Below are 20,390 nucleotides of genomic sequence, written 5' to 3' on the forward strand. Positions count from 1 at the left end.
TATATATACAATACTTGGATTAATAGTAGGTTTGCATTCGCGAGAATCGCGATTGGCGAGCCGTAAGTAAGCAAAACTCGCGGGCGACGGTCGACACGAAATAATTCCGCATACGAGAGGTTAGAAACGCTTCTTCGTGTTGCTTGTTTATATAGCTGACCCGAGAGTGTTCGCTATCAGATCAGTAAATCAGTTAGCCCACATGAGTGTCACGTAGACACACACACACACACGCACACACACACATAGTATATGTATACATATAACTAAGCAGTTTATTGCTACGGATTATTTATCATCCGGATCCGGCTCCGCGCGCAGCAGCACACCAAAGAGAGAGAAGTCACGCTGCACGAATCGCAGCAATTGCAAGCTGCACCAGAAGCAAGGGCACTGATCCAGGTATTATTATTTATAATATATGGGTGTTCTTACGAGCGCCGGCTACGTTTGAGAGGCCGAAGTTGGCCTCGCACTCGTCGGCCTGCGTAATCCGGAGATTCAGTGTCTGCAGAATCTGACAAACTGTCGTTTTTTCAACGAAGCTGCCTTTTATCTACTTCGTGTTAATTCCTCGTCGCTCTCTGTAGCAGGTGAGCATTTATTTTATCAACTACAACAAGGCGTAATTATCATCGTCGTCGTCGGCATGCTTAGTTGCTGAATTATGTGCTCCGCGACAAATCGTTTTCGACGTTTTTTCTACTTTGCTTTTCGCTACTTATATACATACATTATCAACCTGTATTCGATTCTATATCTATGTAATTGACCCTGCACGCCAGTAACAAGCCTTGTCGTTCAATCGCGCTCTAAATAATTAACGCGCTCGAGCGCTTACCTACTATCTACTGCACCTATATAAGTAATATATGGATCCGTGAATTGTTGGATTATTCAAGCTGCCTCTTGACCTTGAGTACTCCAAAACGTTTTCAATGCCTCTAGCTCTTTCTTTCACACTTCTTACTCATATTTTTTTTTGTTTCTTCCACTTCTACTGTGGCCAGGGCAATCAATTATTCGCCAACCTAATGCTTTAGTACGTAGTTGCATGAGCTACATCCATAATCACCTTTCTGCTTGCAGGTTCAACAAACATGGTTGTACTGAGCAATTTTCTGGCACCTCAGGAAGGAATTCGCCATGAAGAGCAACAAACAACACTATACATCAACGACAGAGAAGTTGGCAAAGGAACTTTATACATCACGGAAAGGTTTGGAAGCTTTTTTCCTTTAATCTTTGTATACACTAATTCTTTATTCTTAATGCTATACCAGGTAGCTCATTAATTAAGTGATTTATCTTGAATGGTCATTAACATCTAATAAAATGTTCGCAACAATTAGTATCTACGATACTTGTTTCCTTCTTCTAATATTTTTTAATTGCAAATGATCAACAGTTTGCTGTCATGGGTCAACAACGACACTCGACAGGGTTTCTCTTTGGAATATCCTCATATATCCTTACACGCTATTTCTCGAGATGAGCAAGTTCATCCCAGGCAATGTCTGTATGTAATGGTCGATGCCAAAGTAGACTTTCCAGGTAAATTTTCAATTCAGTATAAATAAAAGATGTAATATAAATTGATAGCTAACTCTTATTGCTTCATGAATAAATGCAATTTTATCCTTGATACAATACATTAAATTATTTTTCAACACTTATTTCTAGATTCTCCAACATTACAGTCAAATAATGATAGCAATGAAAGCAATAACACAAATGAAAAGAACAACGATGACAACGACGATGACTCTGATGATGATGACTCTGATGCACCGATTACCGAAATGAGATTTGCACCAGATAACACAAATAGTTTAGATGCTATGTTTCAAGCCATGAATGAGTGTCAAGCACTTCATCCAGACCCTCAAGACAGCTTTTCTGATGGTAAGACTGAATATTTTTTTAATCTATATTTGACATCATTTTATGTAAATTTTTTTTTGCTGGCAGCTGAAGAAGATATTTATGAAGATGCAGAGGAAGACGACTTTGAGTATTATGAAGCAGGTGCAGGAGATGCTCCATACATTATACCCGCAGGTAATTAACTTTTTATTTTTTATTTATGCAGTATACAGCTTAAAAACCTCGAAATTTAATTAGTTTAATATTTTTGCAAACTAAAAGTAAGGCGGTCGCTCAGCTACCTTTTTAATAGTTAGTCCACCAAGGGCTAAAAACTGATATTTTCAGCCTGCTATATTTATAAGCACGCAGTCATAAAGGCTTTCGTGCTGGCAATATAAAATAGTAAATAAGAGTGAACAAAGTAGATTTTCAACAAGTGACAAGCACATTCTTTGGGTTGGCTATTTCCCCTTTGATAAAGCCTATGTAAACTTGACTTTGCTTACATTAAATAATAATAATAATAATAATGATAATTGTAATAATAATATGTCAGAAGGAAAAATAACAAAAAAACAGTTCTAAAGCAATTATAACGTCTTTTTTTATAAAAAATAAAAATAATGAAAAGCATACTGTATACTAATTATAAATAACAACTAATAAAATATAATATTCTTTTATTTAGAGGAAGTTGGGGCAAGCCATAACGGTACTGAAGCAGAAGAGGCTATGGAGGTTGAAGCAGGTCAATTTGAAGATGCTGAAGAAGATCCTTAAAGGATATAAACAATGGATCTTGGCTTGTACTCTCCTGCATTTAGTTACAAATAATCTATTCTGTGTAATTCATTTCACGCATATCCTCGTAGATGATACACTAACCATTATCGCATGCACAGAAAAGATGTAACAAATCTCTCAAATCACTGAACTTTATTTATATTCATTTTGTACATGGCGGTTTCATAGATAAAAAGGTAATAAGTAAACATCGGTATAGTCTATTTATTCATCATTTGTAAAAGAAAAAATCATTTTTTATACAAAATTTTTTATAGTTCTCACCATAATTTGTAAGAAAGCATTTGCATGAATTTATAGCATAAGAAATTATTATTTCTTTGCAAACAATGAAATTAAATTGCGGCGACAATTTGAGAATCACCTGTTGCCGTTCTGGCAATATCACAAACTTAATAGCGACAGTCAAAGAGCTTTTTTTTATCTGATTTTATAAATAACACATCAGCAGCGCATTGACAAATAATGAATTTCGTGGACACGACCAGTGTACTATTATAAAAATGTGTATTTACAAAAGCACTACATTATTCTAGAATCCTATTATAGCTCAATGCATGAACGTTATAATTGATACTACAAGAGAAGCTTATATTGTAAAAATTATTATTATTTTTTTTTATCAATTTTATACAATCACTGAACATTTCGTTACTTTACAAGTATTTATGTATTTCAAATATTTTTAAAAAATATATATTTAAGTAACTGTAGGACGATGACGATTGATTTTCTTTCCAAACAATTTTTGTATTCGAATATAAAAATAAATCGAAGAGTGTTACACCGAACGCGCAAAAATTAGCGTGAAGCGTCAAATTCGTGTATAAATATAATATATGTATGTATGTATGTATTCAGTAATGAATTAGAAGATACAAGATGTCTACATACGTAAGCACGGCTGGAAAAATCAATGACTCTCGAGAGCATATGTAATAACAACAACGCACAAAGCGTTAGTTTTTGGTAGCAAGAACGAATTAGATTGGACAGTCATTATTTTGTTCAGGAGAGATGATCTATAAGCAGCGGACAACATGGTCTACCGAATTTTCTTGGGTCCGAATATGAGATCAGCATCGGGGGCCCCTTTGGGATGATTGTACTTCTGCCGCCTCTCACGGTTGAGGTTGACAGTGACGGGCCTGGTGCCCTGATTGATGGCCTCCTGGTAGTCCTCCTCCTCTTGTCGCTCGGTGATGTTGAGCGTTAGCCGTTTAACTCGCTCCTTCTCTTCCTTCTGCTCCTGCTCGCGATTGCGGAGGTTCATCGCGAGTTCCGAGGATACGGGCACCGCGAGGTTCTTGTACTGCTGCTTGTTGCCTTTGCGCAGCATGAGTACAAAGTCCATGGTGGAGCTGTCGGAGGGCCCTTCCTGGAGCTGCTCATACGTCTTCTTGGTGCTCTTGACGTGGAGCGGTACCGAGATATCGACCTGCTGGGGCTTGACTGCGTCGCGCATTCGGTCCTGGATGTTATCCGACACCATCTTGTCGAGGGCCGAAAGGAAGTCGTCGTCCTCGGGACAGTGGAGCCGCTTGGGTGCCGCGGGTAGAGCTGCGACGAGCTCGGAAGTGTCCATGAGCACGCCACCGCCGGCGCCGTTGGGGCAGCAGCCCTCGGAGAGGCTCTGCTCGCCCTGGGTATTATCGTTGTCTTGCGTGCCCTGCAAGCGCTCGTCGCGCTCGTCGCGCTCGTCGCGCTCGTCGCGCTCGTTGGCCTCGTTCGTCCAGTCCTCCTCCTCGGACTGGGCCTCCGACAGGTCCTCCTCGAAGTGCAGATGCTCCGCCGGCTTGTCGGTCGCGAGCTCGTCCTCGGGGAGCTCGGGGATGCTGCTCATGTCGCCGGGGCCGCCCTCGGGCTCCTCCTGGTGCTCGGCAGTTGCGGCCAACTCGCTCGAGCTGCACAGGTTCGGATAGAGCGTGGCGCGCAACTCCTCGACGGCCACCTGCGCCTCCTTGAGGCTCTCGAAGAGCCGCATCTTGGGCCTGAGCATGGCGAGAGTGTCGCGGAACATGTAGTCGATGCCCACGGGAAAGGGATTGTCCGACGACTGGCTCCAGACGGGGTCGGCGCGCTTGAAGCAGTAGTAGTGCTGGAAGAAGACGAGGAAGTAGTCGAGGCGCTTCTTGCTCGAGCCGCCGCTGAAGTACTGGCCGCAGGTCTCGAGGAGCGTGCAGACGAGCCGGATGCGGAAGAGGTGCTCGGGCGGGTCGAGCGGACTGGGCGCCGCCGCGTGCTCGGTGCTCACGCCGAAGGTGATGAGCAGGTAGAGCGTGCGGAAGATGTCGGCGCTCTCGACCATGCGGTAGTTGTAGAGCTCGCCGAGGTACTTGACCATGGCGATGCGCCGCTGGTTGTACTTGGGCAGGTTGATCTCCATGCAGAGCCGGATGTCCTCGAGGACGCCGTCGACGACGAGGGGCCCGACCGCCTCGTAGTGGGCGACCAGCCCAGCCAGGAGGCTGCCCACGCAGCGGATGTTGAGGTACTTGACGTTGTGCGCCGCGGTGAGGCACTTGATGGCGTAGCTCGCGAGCGCCTCGTCCTCCCAGTCGAGCTTGCGCATCCACTTGAGGACCTTGTCGGTGTTGGTCTTGGAGAGCTCCTGGTAGAGCAGCTTGCGGATGAACTCGTGGACGGGCGGCCGGTCCTTCCTGGCGACGTTGCCCGTGCTCTCCGGCGGGTTGACGAAGTAGTAGGCGTTCTCGATTATCGTGACGTAGCGCGAGTCGAGGGCCGTCACCGCCTTCTTCCGCATCATCTGCTCGAGGTAGACCTTGGTGCGCTGGTGCGAGTCCGCCGAGCAGAAGAGGAAGCGGCCGCAGGTCTCGAGCAGGTTGCACGCCATCTCGATGTGGTGGTGCGTGAAGTCGTGCAGCAGCACCTTCAGGCAGTAGAGCGCCTCGATCTTGGAGTAGAGCTTGAACTTGACCAGCTCGCCGATGTAGCGCACCACCTTGATCTTGGACTCGATGTTGATCTGGTCCTTTTTGTGCACGTGGTACTTGAAGTCGTGCTTGAGCATCAGGCAGAGCTCGTTGCCCACCTCGGGCATCACCGGCTGCAGGATCGCCGCCAGCCTCGAGTAGAACGGTAACAGATCCAGCCGAATCCGCGACACCCCGAACAGCGCCTTGATCAGCTTTCTCTTGTTGTGCTTGGTGTTGAGATTCATGAGAAAGTCCACGGCCGCGTTGTCGATCATCTCGCGGTTCACGCAGTTCGGTAGGTGGCTCAGGAACGCGTCCAGCAGGATTTTGTTGCTGATGTTGCTGACCTGCGGCTCCTCGACCTCCGCCTCGACCTCTTCAGCCGGCTTCTCTACTTCCTCCAGCTCCTCGAACGTCAGATCTTCGTCCAGGACTTCCTCCGTAATGGCGGCATCGGCTTTCTCTTGCTTTGGCGGCTCCTTCGCATAGGAACCTGGCAGAAAGACCGACAAGTCTGTCAAAACTTCGTAGAACCTTCGCGTCTCCTCGTCGCCCCACATGTCTTCCATGATGCTGTTCTCCTCTCCCTCGCTTATCATTTTCAGAGACTCTTCCGTCTCCGTCTTCACTTCGTTGTCCACTGGCAGCTCAGGCATGGGCTCATCCAAGGTGTCAGAAAAGCTTTGAACGCTGCTCAGCAAACGCTCGTACGAAAGTTGAAGAGCTTCGAGTTTCTCCTTTCTTTCGCTGCTCAATTCTCCCCTTGTTTGTAAGATTTTCCTATTCTGTTTCTCGAATGCTTGCAGCTCCTTGTGCTCCTTGAACAAGTGCTTGCAAAGAGAGTTGTAGTAGTCCCGTAATAATGATTTGACATTTTGCTGCTTATCTGGAGTGAGGAGCTTACTCTTTGGTAAGGCTATATTTAACTTTTCCGATAGTTCCCTAATTCTTTTCGGCACAAGACCAGCATAATCTTCTCCACAGTGACGGCAAAAACTCAAGATTATGCTGGCATTGTTGTGCTCCTCTTTGTCCATGTTAATTAAAACTGTCAACACTGAGCCCAGAAGAGGAAGTCCTTGTTTATGCGTGAAAATACCAGCGTTTATAAGCTCCGCATAAAACCTCAAATCTATCCTAAGCTTACTAGGGTTGGTAATTTTATCGCCTACCTTGAAGGACAGAATTTTTTGCCAATTCTCAAAAAAATGTGTGGAAAACTCGGCGTATGTTTGATGCAGGACACTGCAGGCTTTTATTGCAGGAGCGACGTCTGTCATTTTGAGTTTGGCATCTACCAGCGCTGTTGCAACTTCGCTGACATATTTGGTGAGATTTAAATTAACCATGTCCTTCAAAAACATATCCAATTGAGTACCACTAAATGTCTTCAATTTCTTGACAAATGTTGTATTTCTTTTAAGACTAGAGTCCAGTTTACTAAAGTGAGAGTCAGGTGGTCGTATTACATTGACATTTCCCGCTCGTATTTCTTCCTTAGCTGCAAGTCGCTGCTCTGTTTCTTTGAGGTAATCTTGAAAAAATTTGCGATCTTCTTCAGAAATAGCATCCGCCTCGGCATTCTCATTGGAAGAGGATTCTTGTGTTGTTTCTGACATTTTGGCTGAATATGTAGCAGCTTATAAATCGCTGCTAATCTCCAAAACGATATTTTTGTTATAGTTTCGAGTAAGGTTATGCTTAGTTTAATCGACACTGAAAAAAATGTACTCCTCTCAATAAACGTATTTAAAATGTATGCTAATAAATGCGATACAAAGTCTGCACAGAAAATAACTTACCATTAAAGTCGGACTTGTATATTTTGTTTGATTTCAATATTGTCAACTGATGTCGGCATCGGTCATCGAGCATATACAGCCTCTACAGTAGCTAATTGCATATAACAAAACTACATACAATTGCGGACGAAACATAAGCTGGACTAACCTCTAAAGGCAATTTATATTGTATACTTATTATATGAATCATATGGGGCAAGTGTACACTGCATATGCTGCATATAATTGTGTACGTATTCCATCAGCCGCAGAGTTTCAATCCGAGTTCCAACTCTTTTTTTCTCTTCCTTTTTGGATATTATTATAGTCGCATATTATCAGTAGGCCAGGGCCGGAATCCTTCAAGCTCCACGGACACTCTTGGGATGTACCTATATGTATTTTTCTATAAATCCGTGCACTATATATATATAAACTGTTCCCTGCGTTCCAGTTCCAATATTTATACTATATATACCCGCGAACTGAAGATGGATTTGAATTTTTAATTTTTAAAAATGTACTCCTTGGATTGAGGTGAACTTTCAGCAAAAAGGGAAGAGTTATCGCGCTGACCTTTAACGAGGACTGAAACTTTTTTTTATTTTCGCGCTACCTATAAGATGGAACATTTTCCAAGTGATATATTAATACGCATTATGTAATATTCATGATACAATAGATTTATTCTTTTCATACATTAGGATTATAATACATGTTCTTTTTCACTTTTGTTTTTAATTACATAGTGATACAAGAATTTTAGACATTTATGATACAATGAATTTTGCGAATTAAAATTTTTTTCGTTGAAACCTTGCAATGTTTACGTTACAAAGTTTTCCCTCGGCGCGACTTTAAGATGACAAGCCACTTGATCAGCGACTTCGGCGCGTGAATTTTCCTTGCGCACTTATAATTATAATTATATAGACACGTGCTTTCCTATACGCATTCAATGTCATCTAATTCATGTTTTCACAATGATTAGGTTCGCGAACGTCATTATACTTGCAGTTTCATTTTATACACCTATGAATTTGTCACATGCGCCGATAATTGTTATTATCGCGGCTTATGCATCTCGCGCTTGCGATTAAATCTTTTTTTGCGTGCGTTTGTCTTTTTCATCACATTTACGTATTTTCTATTCACAAACTTCGCTTTATTTGTTGATCTGTATGATATTATAGACGCCTCATAATAATTAGTACATTACGATACGTGTGACTTAAATGGTTCTTTTTTACACGGGGCCGTGTAAAACTGAACCATTTAAGTCAAGAGTATCGTATAAAATTTTATTGCACAGACTGCTAAAATCCGCAAGTCTCGCCTATTCTTTAGTCACAGATAGGCGTGACTTAACAGCCGATTTTAGCCACACTGTGCTATAAATGGTTTTTCTCTTGTTCATCTGTCTTTATTATATTTGTTCGAGTTTGCAGGCGTACGCTTAATCTCTGGTTCAGTTATAATTAAATCACTCTCACAAACAACCTGACTTACACTTAAATTATTTTGTATATATTTATAATACGTCTACTTAATCGCGTTCACTTGCACTTATTTCAAGCACGCGTATCCTCATTTGATAATGTTAGTCGAATCACATGGGACCTGATGGCAAAATATAGTTTTTGTACTTTTATGACGTCTCGAGGATAAATGAAAGAAAAACAACGAGGTTCGCAGTCTCTTTTTTTCTTAAGCGAGATTTACGCACAGAGTATATAACGATATAGTAGAGAATATATACTAGGTAAAAATTACAAAATTTTCCTTCTATAAACGATCGACTTTATGGCAACAAGTCTCATGCTTTTGGAAAAATATTATATCTTTAGTTTTGAGGGGAAAAAATCAAGTGAATTTTATTTGTTGCGGTTTCATACTCTTTAAGTCCGTTGTATATGCAGCAAGTAGAAAATGAGTCAAAAATCGACAAGACTATACGTAGTTTCTCGGGTTCATGCGAGCAACGTTTTTGCAATTTAATGATTGAAACGAACATTATACACATTATACATATTTACACAACTGGAAATCATTAAACGTACTCTTTTGATGTTGTATCATGTACTTGTACGAATTTTTATATAACATGTGTATTTTATCTCGGATTAAGAATTTTTGTTTGCACTGACATATATTTAGCAATCCCAAAATTAATAATATATTTTCACCGCGACGAGGAGTGTTTTATGCAAAATCTAGACGAGTATTGCTCAATAAACAAAACCGAAACTTTTCTTTTTCAAATAGCCATAAACTTGGAGTGGTTTATATATCAAGTCTTGAAATAATTTATGATCTTCAATTATTTGTTTCGAAGAGAAGTTTACACTTTCATAGAATAGTACGAAAAAATATCCCTTTTATAAATACGACTATACACGCACGCTGATGCAGAATAAAACAATCTTTTGCGATTTATTGGAGGTCATTTTCACGAATATTTATACATATTTCTTTCACTTGTTCTACTATGCAAGCTGGCACTGTCGTTCAAGACCTACTGATTTAATTTAAAATTTTCAATATTTAACAACAACTCGATTATTCAAAATATATATATTATTTTCCATCCAGGTACAAGGTATTCTATAGAAAATATAATATGCGCGCGATCTTATCATGTGTGCAGTATATACTATTAGAATACCTGTATAGTAGGGCAACTGCAAACAAAAGGTGAGTTTGAAAATACTTGTCTGCGCTGGATAACCGCAAGTAACGAACCAAAATCTCTAGGCATAATTATAACGCATTTGATATATACAGCGAAAGTTTAGCTCGCTAACTTTAAAAGTTCTATTATTATTTTTCGCGAACGATGAAAATAACGGCGCATATAATATACATATACGCAACGGCGAAAAGGTAGTATGATAATAATACAGTAGAGGATCATAAGTTTTCATTTTCGCTTTGTTTGGATCTGTGCATACTTAGTTTGGATTATTGGCGGCACAGAAGAGCAAATGTTTCTGATGCATGGTTTTTGAATTTCGTAACGATCGTGTGAATAAGTGTATAGAATAACTGATCATCCAACTACTTGATACACAACTACGTGCTACTCTATAATCAAAAAGCGAATGGAGTACTCCTTTGAGCCCTTTAGGAGTAAGCCAACGCATTTTGATACGTATAAATACAAAAACCGTAAAAAAGTTTAATACAAAATCGAACACACTAATATTTATCTAAAAAAGCTCTTGCGCATTCTATACATATTCTTTTATTTAGTCGGTCGTTTACATTCATCATTGCAATCGTCGTTTTATTACAGGGTTAATTCTTCTTATTAACTTCCATTTAATCGTGCATGCATATATATATCCACACACATGTATATACATCATACATATATTGTTATGTCGACGACGCTGACGTTCGATATATGGATTAAGATGAAAAGACAAAGGACGCAGATTCGTATTCGTGATTACATGAAGAAAGCTATATGACAAGCGCACAACGAGCCTAAAAAAATCAGACTTGAAAAGTTGAGTCCTTCAAACTCCGGTGCAGCTATAGCGCAGCAAAATCTCATGTGAAAAACTGATTTTTTATTGTTTATTCCTATGTACAACAAGTTGAATTGTTGTATTCTTTTAAATTAAATCATACATATCTGAATAATAAGTGATTATGTATTTAATACGATTAAGAAAATTATTAAATGACCTGCAATAATAACCAATTTCATCTCTGTAGCAAGTAGGTTATAGCGTATATCTGTATATCTTCATTAACGCGAGCGTCTTAACATTTTAAATATACGTCTCCGAAGCTTTACAAGCGGATTAGAATTTCGAAAACTAAAAAATCTCTTACAACTTAATACGAAGATAGTAATAACTATTCAATCCTCTGTTTCTTAAGTCTCATAAGTTTCGCGTGTATGTATACTTATTAAAAATGGCAAGATACTGGAGTATAGACGATAGATATTGTGTTTACTCTAATTTGTGTTCTTGAAAAAGATTAATAAACAAAATTAACGAAGGCGTAATCACAATTTGACAGTGCGAGAATCAGTGAAACAAACACGTTCGTTTTAATCAATGCAATTCATCTTTAAAAGTAATTTTTGTACTTCAAAGTTGTTTCAATTTTATCCTAATAATAGTGCATTGCACTACTAAGGACGAAAATGTGATAAATCGCATTTTGTACCCTCTGTATTAAAAAATAACGTTTCACACATTGGCGAAAAATGATTATTCACTCGAAAATGAATCAACTCTTTCAAGCTATAGTATCGAAATGTATATATTTGCCCCTTGTTGATCACCATATTTTTGTGAAACATGCATTAAAATGCTATCTTTCTTGGCCCATGCATAAATTAGATTGAGCATTGCGTTTTCCCTGATGGTAGAAATCATTCTACCCCCTAGCCAGTACCAGCCAGTAACAGACCACTATGTGTCATAAACGGCATTTCATAATCTGTTACTGGTTAGTTCTGGCTAGGAAATAGAACGACTTCTACGAGGGTTTCGAGACATCCATTTTGTAAGTTAATATATAACATATTCAACATTTTCAATATCAACCAATAAATACTAAATTATGGAAAATTGTTTCAAATATTCGAGCTGCAATAAAAAGAAGTTGAAAATGAAAATAGTGGAGTCAAAATACTCATTTTTTATTTCACTTTATAGGCAGCAAAAGAAACCTTTTTCTTCACGTATTATAAAAAAAAATACTTTCTTATTTCAATAAACATATTATTATCAATTTTCAGCCTTAGTCCATTTGAACAAAAATTCGTTTTATTTATTATTTTATAACAGATCGATTCCATTTCAAAATTTTTAGAATTTTACTATTAAAACATTTGAGGTGGTTATACCAGGAAGAGGTTTGAAATATGCTTATTTTTTTTTTAATTACTTTTGTATAATATAATTTATTGGGTTATTTTAGAAATTTTGTAATGATTTAAATTTTATGATTTCGTATGTTTATGCTTTTGCTCCATACGTTTGAGAAGATCGTGTTTCAACGTCTCAGTTGATATCAGTAATATAACTTTTATAATTTGAAATAGAATCGGTATATTAGTGACGAACCATTTCTGCAACTAATTTACTGAAGGTGAAACAAACATACATGATTTTTTTTGTCAATCAAGTTTTCTTAAGTATAATTAGACAATTGATCATTCACTATTTTTCTTTAAACCTATCTTTAAAAAAACATACGAAAATTACCAAGTAAAAAATTGTACAAATACCAGACTATTAAACAATTTCCATACGTACAAAAGCAGTTATCAGTGGAAAGATTACACGTTAGACAAATATAAATTCTTCAAATTCATCACAACTTTCGAAATATTTTTTTTTTTTTTTCATTGTGTAACAAAGGAAAATATGTATGTGCGTGAACAAATAATACGTAAAAGAACGTTAATAATTCGTTGTTACATGGTTTGTTTGTTTTTCATTTTTCACAAAAATATGCGCCGAAAAAAAAACATCAAAGAATCTACAAATTTCAGTTTTAGTAGGTTACAATTTATCAGCGCCTTCGAAACATAACGCACAAACTAAAATACTGTTATATAGTTTAATATTTTGCGCGTGTGTGTGTGCGTGTGGAGATATAATACATATACACACACATACAAAAGACGGTTGACAAACATAGCGAGAAGCAAGGTTGTCTACCTCGGTCTGCGATACTGCGAATTCGTAAAAATTATAAATAACAAAAAATATGTCAAAAATATTTGAGATAATTCTTCTGCATAAGCAGAAATTCATGTTTATATATTACATATCGCCCAAGCGATATATCTAAAATACGTTAGTACGTATATCCAATTATTAGCGAACGAAAGCACGTAAATTCTTAATTTTCCTCTTAAGCAATGGTTGAATCGAGCAAGCCGACCATTTATCTTTCTGGCCTTCTTGCTTGAATTCTGTCTAAAATTCTAAAAGTATAAATGCACGGTTATACATTTGTTTGTATTTTTCTTGATTTTGTTAAAAAAATATTTCACACTAAAAAATAATTCTGCTGCAAGTTTTTACCCTGTCGCAGCTGTACATATTAATTGTTGATAATCAGGTTCTCAATTCAAACATTGCTAATTTTAACTATTATTTACAATAACAAATTCGAATGCAAAGATCAAACGATCTATGTAACTCTTTCAATATCCGGCATGCCTAGTTAAAGGAATGGAGTTTTTTACGTAAATAATTTTAAAAAGTTTTACACTTATAACAATATGAATAAGATTATCATTTAACTACTAGGACGATTGCGTTCATACATAAACACATTTGTGTAAGCATTGGCGAAGTTTAAAGATCATTTAAATTTTAACCCTCTGATTAGAGATCATGATATTGCTTGAATCAGTAAAAGATCTATCAAACTATAATTGAAAATGAAATTTCTCGCAAATTTAAATCATATTTCGTACAAGTACAAGTCTTCGTAAGAAATATGACGTAAAATATATATATCGTAAAAAATATCTTTAAAATATATTCCAAATTTTTCGTTTATTATATGACATCTAATTGAGGGTTAATGTTAATAATCATATACAGGCAAGACTTTATTAGCAATTGAACGATACCGCAGCGCCAAAAAGCCAATGTTAATTTTCACAAGGCGGTAAGTTTTCAAAGCTGTGTGTGTGTGTGTGTGTGTATATATATATAGATATATATATATATATATATATATCGGGTGTTGCTCTGCTTCGAAAATTCGCCACTTTATGGAAATTAGCATGGGCTTTTTGGCGCTGCGGTATCGTTGACTTGCCAATTCTATTTAAAATTCTCAAACGCCGAGACTAACAACCACATTATGTTACTCATACGCTTTGGCTTGCTGGGAATCGATGATTGAGCATAGATTCTAAAATACAAAGATAAAAAACTAGATATACCATTCCTTCACAATAGGCGAATAACAAAATATACAAAACATACGGAATATACAACTGTATTTATGGGATAAATGCGTCTCGGCATAACCGTTTCGCTAATTCTGTCCCGTGTGTGTTTTTGCGTGTAACATCTCATTTTATACATTTGCTACCGCTAAAATTGGATTGGACACTTGAGAATTTAGAATTTTCACGTTTTAAACAAGACAAGACACTTTCAAGAAAATTCATATTTCAGCAACTTTCAAGTGTCAACAGTTCAAATACAGTAAATTTTTTAAATTGTAATAAATTTTTATACAAAACTTGGATTATTGTTATAATTATAATGCTATTCGTTTAAGTAAGAAATACGTGAATTCTATTTTCATTCAATAGCACCTACTTAATGATCCTCCTTACTTTAAGCGACAGAAGGTTTTACAAAACGTATTTGATAAATTTTCATAACTAGTCTTAAATATTTCCAAAATAAACAAAAGAAATTAGAACTGTTAATCAACAGAACGTTTGTTACAAAGAACATATTCTATTACAGTATAAAAATTATTAGAATGACGTGATCAAATAATTTATCACAACTTTTTCAGTGACAAACCATAGCAATGAGTTTTGCTACAGTTTATATAAATCTGTATAAACAATTCGCTTTTCATTGTCTAGTCAAAAGTATCCAAAAACAAGATGAACGATAGTATGCAATGTTGGTATTGGGTTCTTGGGCTTTTAACCAATTCTTGTAATCATAGTTTTATCATAGTATTATAATAAGATTAATTAAATTCTCAGTATTTGTAACGCATAACTTCACTGCATGGGACTGTCTTGCAATAAAACTTGATCTTGAGCGGAGAACCCAATTTCCCCATGCGTATTCGTGCATTTTTGTGCGCACCCGATCAAAAGTAAGCAAGTTTATTTGTGTAAAAGTTTATGCAAGTTCCTTAGTGGTTTTCTTCAGAGATGACGCTGATGGATGAGCGCGTGTACCGGTAGCTGCCTACCCCTTTGGTATCTCTGGCACCGTCCCATGCTAAGGTCGTGACACTCATAGACGTTGGCCACGGCAGTGTTAAGCCTGCGCTTTGCAGGATCCACCGTGATTGTCCTGGACACATTGTAAGCAGAGAACGATGCAGAGATATCAAAGGGCTCCTCCAGTTATTCCATGGGATGGTGGCGCCCGCCGCACATGCCGCAAGACATGCCACACCAGTGGACCGCCCGGAGCGGAGGGTAAATCCAGAGGCACGGTACAATGAGAGACAGCAGGGCCAGCCCAAGCCATCGTCGACTGCAGCCTTCTTCTGTGCTGCAACTAAAACCCGGATATTAACTTTTATTATGTTAAGTGCTCTATTAATATCATTAATTTGCTAAACCATCAAAAGGAGTGTTTTCAAGTAGCTTATAAAAACTAGGCGTTAACGGCAATAAGTTTGCACGATTACTTTTCCGCGGGAATAACCCGCGACTTTACTCTCGTGTTGCATAAAGTACTACAAAAATGCAACAATTTTCTTACCTGCAAGGATTTTGTGCAAAATCACCTTCGGCGTCGCTCATGCAGTGATATAACATGCATTGAGCGCATGATAGGCATGACACAGTTGCGATGCCGCGTCTCACAGGATCTGGAGCGTATTCACAAGCACCCCTCGGATTGTGCTGCTCTGTGTACAATTCCTGACAATGCTTACAGCGTAACCTTAAATTTGCCCGACCAGTTTTCCCTGTCATACCGCTAGAAGCTTTCGTCGGCTGCTGCAAATACAAAATTAAATTCAACAATAATTGATTGTTTCAAATTTGTCGTAAAAAAATATTTAATGTCAACCAAAGCTTTATCGTAAAAATGTAAAAAAATACTGAAACAATTCTCTAGACGTACCTGAGCGAGTATGTCTGGTTTTTTCAGCGATCCTGTTGAGCTACTGTGATCCAATCGCTCCGTTTTATGGTATTGATGCTGTTGCTGCTGTTGCTGCTGCTGTTGGTCGTCTATGACTGGATACAGGTACTCGTGGTTGAGCGTTGTCAACTGTACGTAGGGATAGTTATCGGAAGCAATATCGGTCGTCCTGGACTCAAGCGGATGATGGTGTTGGTGTTGCGATTGTGAATGAAAGCTGTGATGATGAGGGGGCATCTTGACAATCGATGAACTGTCTATATAGTGAATGGGTCTATGAGAATCCAGGAGATCTGAACACTGAGAATGATAATTCGGTATTCGAACTATGCCACGAGGCGTAGCGTCTGTCGACTGACGTGGTTCCGGTGGCTCTACTGGCAAGTTAAGCGTCTGAAAAAAGTTTTATTTTCATGCTTAAAATGTCTGTTTTGTAATGCTCATATTATCAAGAAGACATGGAAAAGTATGTACCATAAAAACTTCATCATCGCCAGCACCATCTGCTTGGCCATTTTCATTGGACAGTGAAGATTGTTCAGCAAGTCCTGTATTAACATAAATACAAATTAATGTATGAAATTCGAAATCCATAGGTCCCCCTACATTACTTGTTAAGTTCCTTTAAGCTTACCAAGTAAAAAAATCCAAAATTTATTGTAGCAATGAAAAATGTTAAGATAATTGTTGAATTTTCTATTATACTGATTAAATTATTCAACACAAATTATTCAATTGAAAAACCAAAAATTGTCATAGATTGTGCAAAATCTTAAAATTATTTATTGTTACAATTGATTTGTAGGCCAAGTAAGCAAATTTGATGCACATAAAATGATGAGCCAATTGCAAATACTACACATGTCAAAGATGTTTTAAAACAATTATGAAAAGCTGTCAAACCTTCTAATAATTCCTGAACTGCAGTCCGAACGCCTTTATCAAAAGCACGTGCATCAGCAGCTGTTTGAAAAGTCAGTCCAAATTTTTTCTCTCCTGTACGCCAATGATGAAACGTGGGCATCACTTTGTTATACTCAAAATCTTTTTTTATAGTGCAGCTAAGCACAACCTACATAGTAGATATTTATATTCAGGTTTGAATTTATATGTTATTAATGTAATCTTGAATGCGTTTCTAAATTTTGCTTTAGGTATAGCTTACAGATTGATCTGTGATCCTTTTTCCATAAATAAGATATTCATATCTCCTTTTTGGTACAGCTGGTGGAGAATTGCTCAGTGAACCATGACCTTGACTGTTTGTAATTGTGCCTGTAGAATGCGCAGAGTTGGTGGTAGAGGGTGCAGGGGTGATTGCTATCGTTGTAGGTATACTGGTTCCGTTTATTGTACCAGGCTGATGTGTCCCTGTGAAAGCAATCGATCTTCTTCTGACAGAGACATTTGCCAGACCTCCTCCACTCAATGGAACCCAACCTCCAGAACTATCATCCCGAGTCATCACCTGTGCCCGTACCCTCACCAAATAGTTACCACTAAAAAGTAATAAAAGTTGATTTTGTTAATGATCAGATAAGTAGCTCTAGTGTTGTATTTATAATCTATGTCTAACTCTTATTGATAAAAAAGAACATCATGTGTTTGTGAATGAAGTGAATACTCATTGATAAAAAATATTAATGAGGATTGGCTGAAAATTATCTTAGATATTATCATGATAATTTTAACGTTATGATGATAACAGCAAAGAAAACAGATAGCCGAGTGGCATAGGCTAAAGGTATGTATTATTATCAAAATATTTCCTTGAATTCAATGAGTACAAAATTCATTCAGCATACTGTCAATGCACCACAATGAGATGTTTATTTTATGATAAAAAACACGGAGGCTATAGCTAGGTAAAAATATCCAGCTAGTATGATTACAAGATTTCTATATTCCTAGTATACTAATTGCACAGACGAAATCTAGACATTTTGAGGATCATCAAAATTCAAGAGATAAAACTTTTGATGTAAAAATTATTTTGTACAGCATAGAGCCAAAATGATTCTATGAACTGACATGTTCTGAATGAAAAGGGCTTTCATTCAGCAGTATTGATCATAGTAAGTATACAAGCAGTAAGTTTAAGGGTCAACCTGTCAACAGAAGGTTATATGGGGAAGAAGGGGGGGGGGGGTAGTTGCACATGTACAGACTACAGATGCATGATGGTTAGAACATGGCTTAGCAGCACTGATTTCTTTGGTATGGCAGTGGTGGTCAGCTACAGCAATACAGGATTCTTGTTTCGGTTTCTATAGGGTAAATCAGTAGAGGCCGCGGTGGATACCCTGGCCATAAAGAGCTCTATTGGGTGCCTAAAAAGGTTTGAAACAAGCATCCTCGTGGGCATGGCACGATCGACGCGAGACGGACGTCTAGAGAGTACAGAGCAGGTTCATATAGAGGAGCTTTGCAGGAGGGAGCACGGGCCTTATAGATCGCTTGCGTAGCACCAAGTAGCACCAGGTGCAAGTGAAAGATCTCGTGTACGTGTGGATCGCAGAGCAGAGCAGATCCGAGAGCAGGGAAGAGAGTCTCGCGCGCATAGCGTAAGTACACGATGAGCTGTCTCGTCTCTCGGGGTGTGCAGAGAACGGGAGAGAGAGAGAGAGAGAGGGAGAGAGAGAGAGAGAGAGAGAGAGAGTTTGGGCGACGAACGAGGATTAGGGCGAGATACTCACTCCTCCGACGCCTCTGTCATGGTGGCTAGAGCTGTCTCGTCTGCGACGTTTACTCGATACCCACTTTCTCGCAAAGTTCACCATTTTCGTTGCATTGAAACGACATCCGGGCCGCGCGCGTTCGTTCAGCTTGGCTCGCTCTCGCGAACAGCCTGCGCCCGTCCGCCTGCCTGCTCCGTCCTTTTCCTCTAGCTCGTCTCCTCGACACTCTCTCTTTCTCGCTTCTCTGCGCCCGCTCGCGCACTCGATCTCCGCTTCTCTCGCTCGCACACATGCGCGCACGATCGCTGCGCTACTGTTCTGCAAAAGTTCGGTTGCTGCTGCTTCGCTTCGCGCCTATATAGGTACATACGCGTTTGTTCTCGTGCAGCCCGAGCTGCAGAGCTGCAGTGTTGTGCGAGACTCTTTTTTTAGGCCAGTGCCGCAAGTACACACAGGAAGCGCCCCTGCCTGATGCCCTTCTCTCCTCTTCCCGACATGAGTCTCGAGTCTCGACTTCAAGTCTCGACACTCCGGCGACTCCGCAGTCCGCACTCGCGCAACGAATACACAGTACACACTCACTATACACTATTACTATACACACGTGTGGTGTAATGAAGTGTACAAGTATAGGAGTAGTGTACATACCATACTGCACTATACACCAAATACCACATAAGTATACTTATGAACCGCCCGTTGACCGTTCTCTCACTGCTCACTCTCTGATGGATAAATGCATTCATGGATGCGCGATGCGTCGTCGCCGTAGCCGTGCTAGTGCCGTCGCTGTCGTGCGTACCTATAATCTATATATGTATGTATATGCGCGTATAACAATCATCGTATATTCGGTATATTTGTATACATGAGTGTACTACACTGCGATACCGTAAGTGGGCGCTGCTGGCGCTCTCTCTCTCTCTCTCTCTCTCTCGCTCTCATTGGAATTGGTGATTGGTGCTCGTCACGCCGTCACGTAAGACGTAACGCGCGTCGCGCACACAGTCACGCCTGACCTGACTGAACTGGCTGTCGAGTGCGCGCCTGACCGACACTCCCACACCTCTTCCTTATAGCTATGTATGGGCATACACCATAAAATCATAACATTATATATGTAAATCTACAAATTTCTATGCTAAAGCCCGACTGGTGCATACTGCAGTCGCATGCGGATTATTCGAACGCGAGCAAAGCGCAACAGAGCCGTCGGTAAGAGTGGAATACGCGCCTAACTGCGTTATCGACTACACATGCGGTTTCAGGTATTTTACCTACATAAGATACATACATACATTGATGGAATATCGTAATATGACTGGAAATATAGGTATCATATGCAAGTATATATATAATCTGAACGCATAGCGCACAACCAGACGAAGAGGACGACTATTTCTTTATTCATTTACTTGCCCCGCCACCCTTCTCCACACATAGCGCATTCACGCACATAGATTAAAGCTCATGGAA

General features: G+C 39.2%; 3 protein-coding genes across 8 annotated transcripts; 1 reads left to right on the plus strand and 2 right to left on the minus strand.

Moving 5' to 3' along the window:
• LOC100119156 (methylosome subunit pICln) lies at nt 1-3,386 on the plus strand. 4 transcript variants are annotated; one of them, XM_008205517.4, is made up of 7 exons: nt 1-402; nt 546-593; nt 1,090-1,219; nt 1,409-1,554; nt 1,684-1,905; nt 1,972-2,061; nt 2,558-3,386. In XM_008205517.4, exons 3-7 carry the CDS (start codon nt 1,101-1,103, stop codon nt 2,647-2,649), a joined length of 669 nt encoding a protein of 222 aa, XP_008203739.1. In that variant the 5' UTR covers nt 1-402; nt 546-593; nt 1,090-1,100; the 3' UTR covers nt 2,650-3,386. The 4 variants fall into 4 exon arrangements, with proteins under 4 accessions (XP_008203739.1, XP_008203737.1, XP_031782067.1 ...); XM_031926206.2 differs by having other exon boundaries at nt 47-402; nt 506-593; nt 2,558-3,160; XM_008205515.4 differs by lacking the exon at nt 546-593 and having other exon boundaries at nt 33-402.
• LOC100119197 (regulator of nonsense transcripts 2) lies at nt 2,858-7,795 on the minus strand. 2 transcript variants are annotated; one of them, XM_016983815.3, is made up of 3 exons: nt 7,586-7,784; nt 7,412-7,502; nt 2,858-7,325 (listed from the first exon to the last, which is right to left on the minus strand). In XM_016983815.3, exon 3 carries the CDS (start codon nt 7,226-7,228, stop codon nt 3,719-3,721), a length of 3,510 nt encoding a protein of 1,169 aa, XP_016839304.1. In that variant the 5' UTR covers nt 7,229-7,325; nt 7,412-7,502; nt 7,586-7,784; the 3' UTR covers nt 2,858-3,718. The 2 variants fall into 2 exon arrangements, with proteins under 2 accessions (XP_016839304.1, XP_016839303.1); XM_016983814.3 differs by having other exon boundaries at nt 7,412-7,795.
• Nucleotides 7,796-8,052: 257 nt separating this feature from the next.
• LOC100119233 (sprouty-related, EVH1 domain-containing protein 2) lies at nt 8,053-19,713 on the minus strand. Of its 2 annotated transcripts, none has more exons than XM_016983816.2 (7): nt 19,563-19,713; nt 17,402-17,735; nt 17,140-17,308; nt 16,711-16,784; nt 16,216-16,629; nt 15,850-16,088; nt 8,053-15,642 (listed from the first exon to the last, which is right to left on the minus strand). In XM_016983816.2, exons 1-7 carry the CDS (start codon nt 19,658-19,660, stop codon nt 15,486-15,488), a joined length of 1,485 nt encoding a protein of 494 aa, XP_016839305.1. In that variant the 5' UTR covers nt 19,661-19,713; the 3' UTR covers nt 8,053-15,485. The 2 variants fall into 2 exon arrangements, with proteins under 2 accessions (XP_016839305.1, XP_001603045.2); XM_001602995.6 differs by having other exon boundaries at nt 18,933-19,710.
• Nucleotides 19,714-20,390: the final 677 nt, after the last annotated feature.

Source organism: Nasonia vitripennis, chromosome 3, assembly GCF_009193385.2.
Source record: "Nasonia vitripennis strain AsymCx chromosome 3, Nvit_psr_1.1, whole genome shotgun sequence".
Classification (NCBI taxonomy): domain Eukaryota; kingdom Metazoa; phylum Arthropoda; class Insecta; order Hymenoptera; family Pteromalidae; genus Nasonia; species Nasonia vitripennis.

Bases quoted from the DNA above. Each gene is read 5' to 3' on its own strand.
- LOC100119197 (XM_016983814.3), bottom strand. From the start codon at position 7,228: ATGTCAGAAACAACACAAGAATCCTCTTCCAATGAGAATGCCGAGGCG.
- LOC100119233 (XM_016983816.2), bottom strand. From the start codon at position 19,660: ATGAATGCATTTATCCATCAGAGAGTGAGCAGTGAGAGAACGGTCAAC. The intron at 17,736-19,562 runs GTATGTACACTA...ATTACTTTTTAG, and splicing joins TTGGTGTATAGTGCAGTATG to TGGTAACTATTTGGTGAGGG. The intron at 16,785-17,139 runs GTTTGACAGCTT...ATGTTAATACAG, and splicing joins AGTTCAGGAATTATTAGAAG to GACTTGCTGAACAATCTTCA.
- LOC100119156 (XM_008205517.4), top strand. From the start codon at position 1,101: ATGGTTGTACTGAGCAATTTTCTGGCACCTCAGGAAGGAATTCGCCAT. The intron at 1,220-1,408 runs GTTTGGAAGCTT...AATGATCAACAG, and splicing joins ACTTTATACATCACGGAAAG to TTTGCTGTCATGGGTCAACA. The intron at 1,555-1,683 runs GTAAATTTTCAA...ACTTATTTCTAG, and splicing joins TGCCAAAGTAGACTTTCCAG to ATTCTCCAACATTACAGTCA.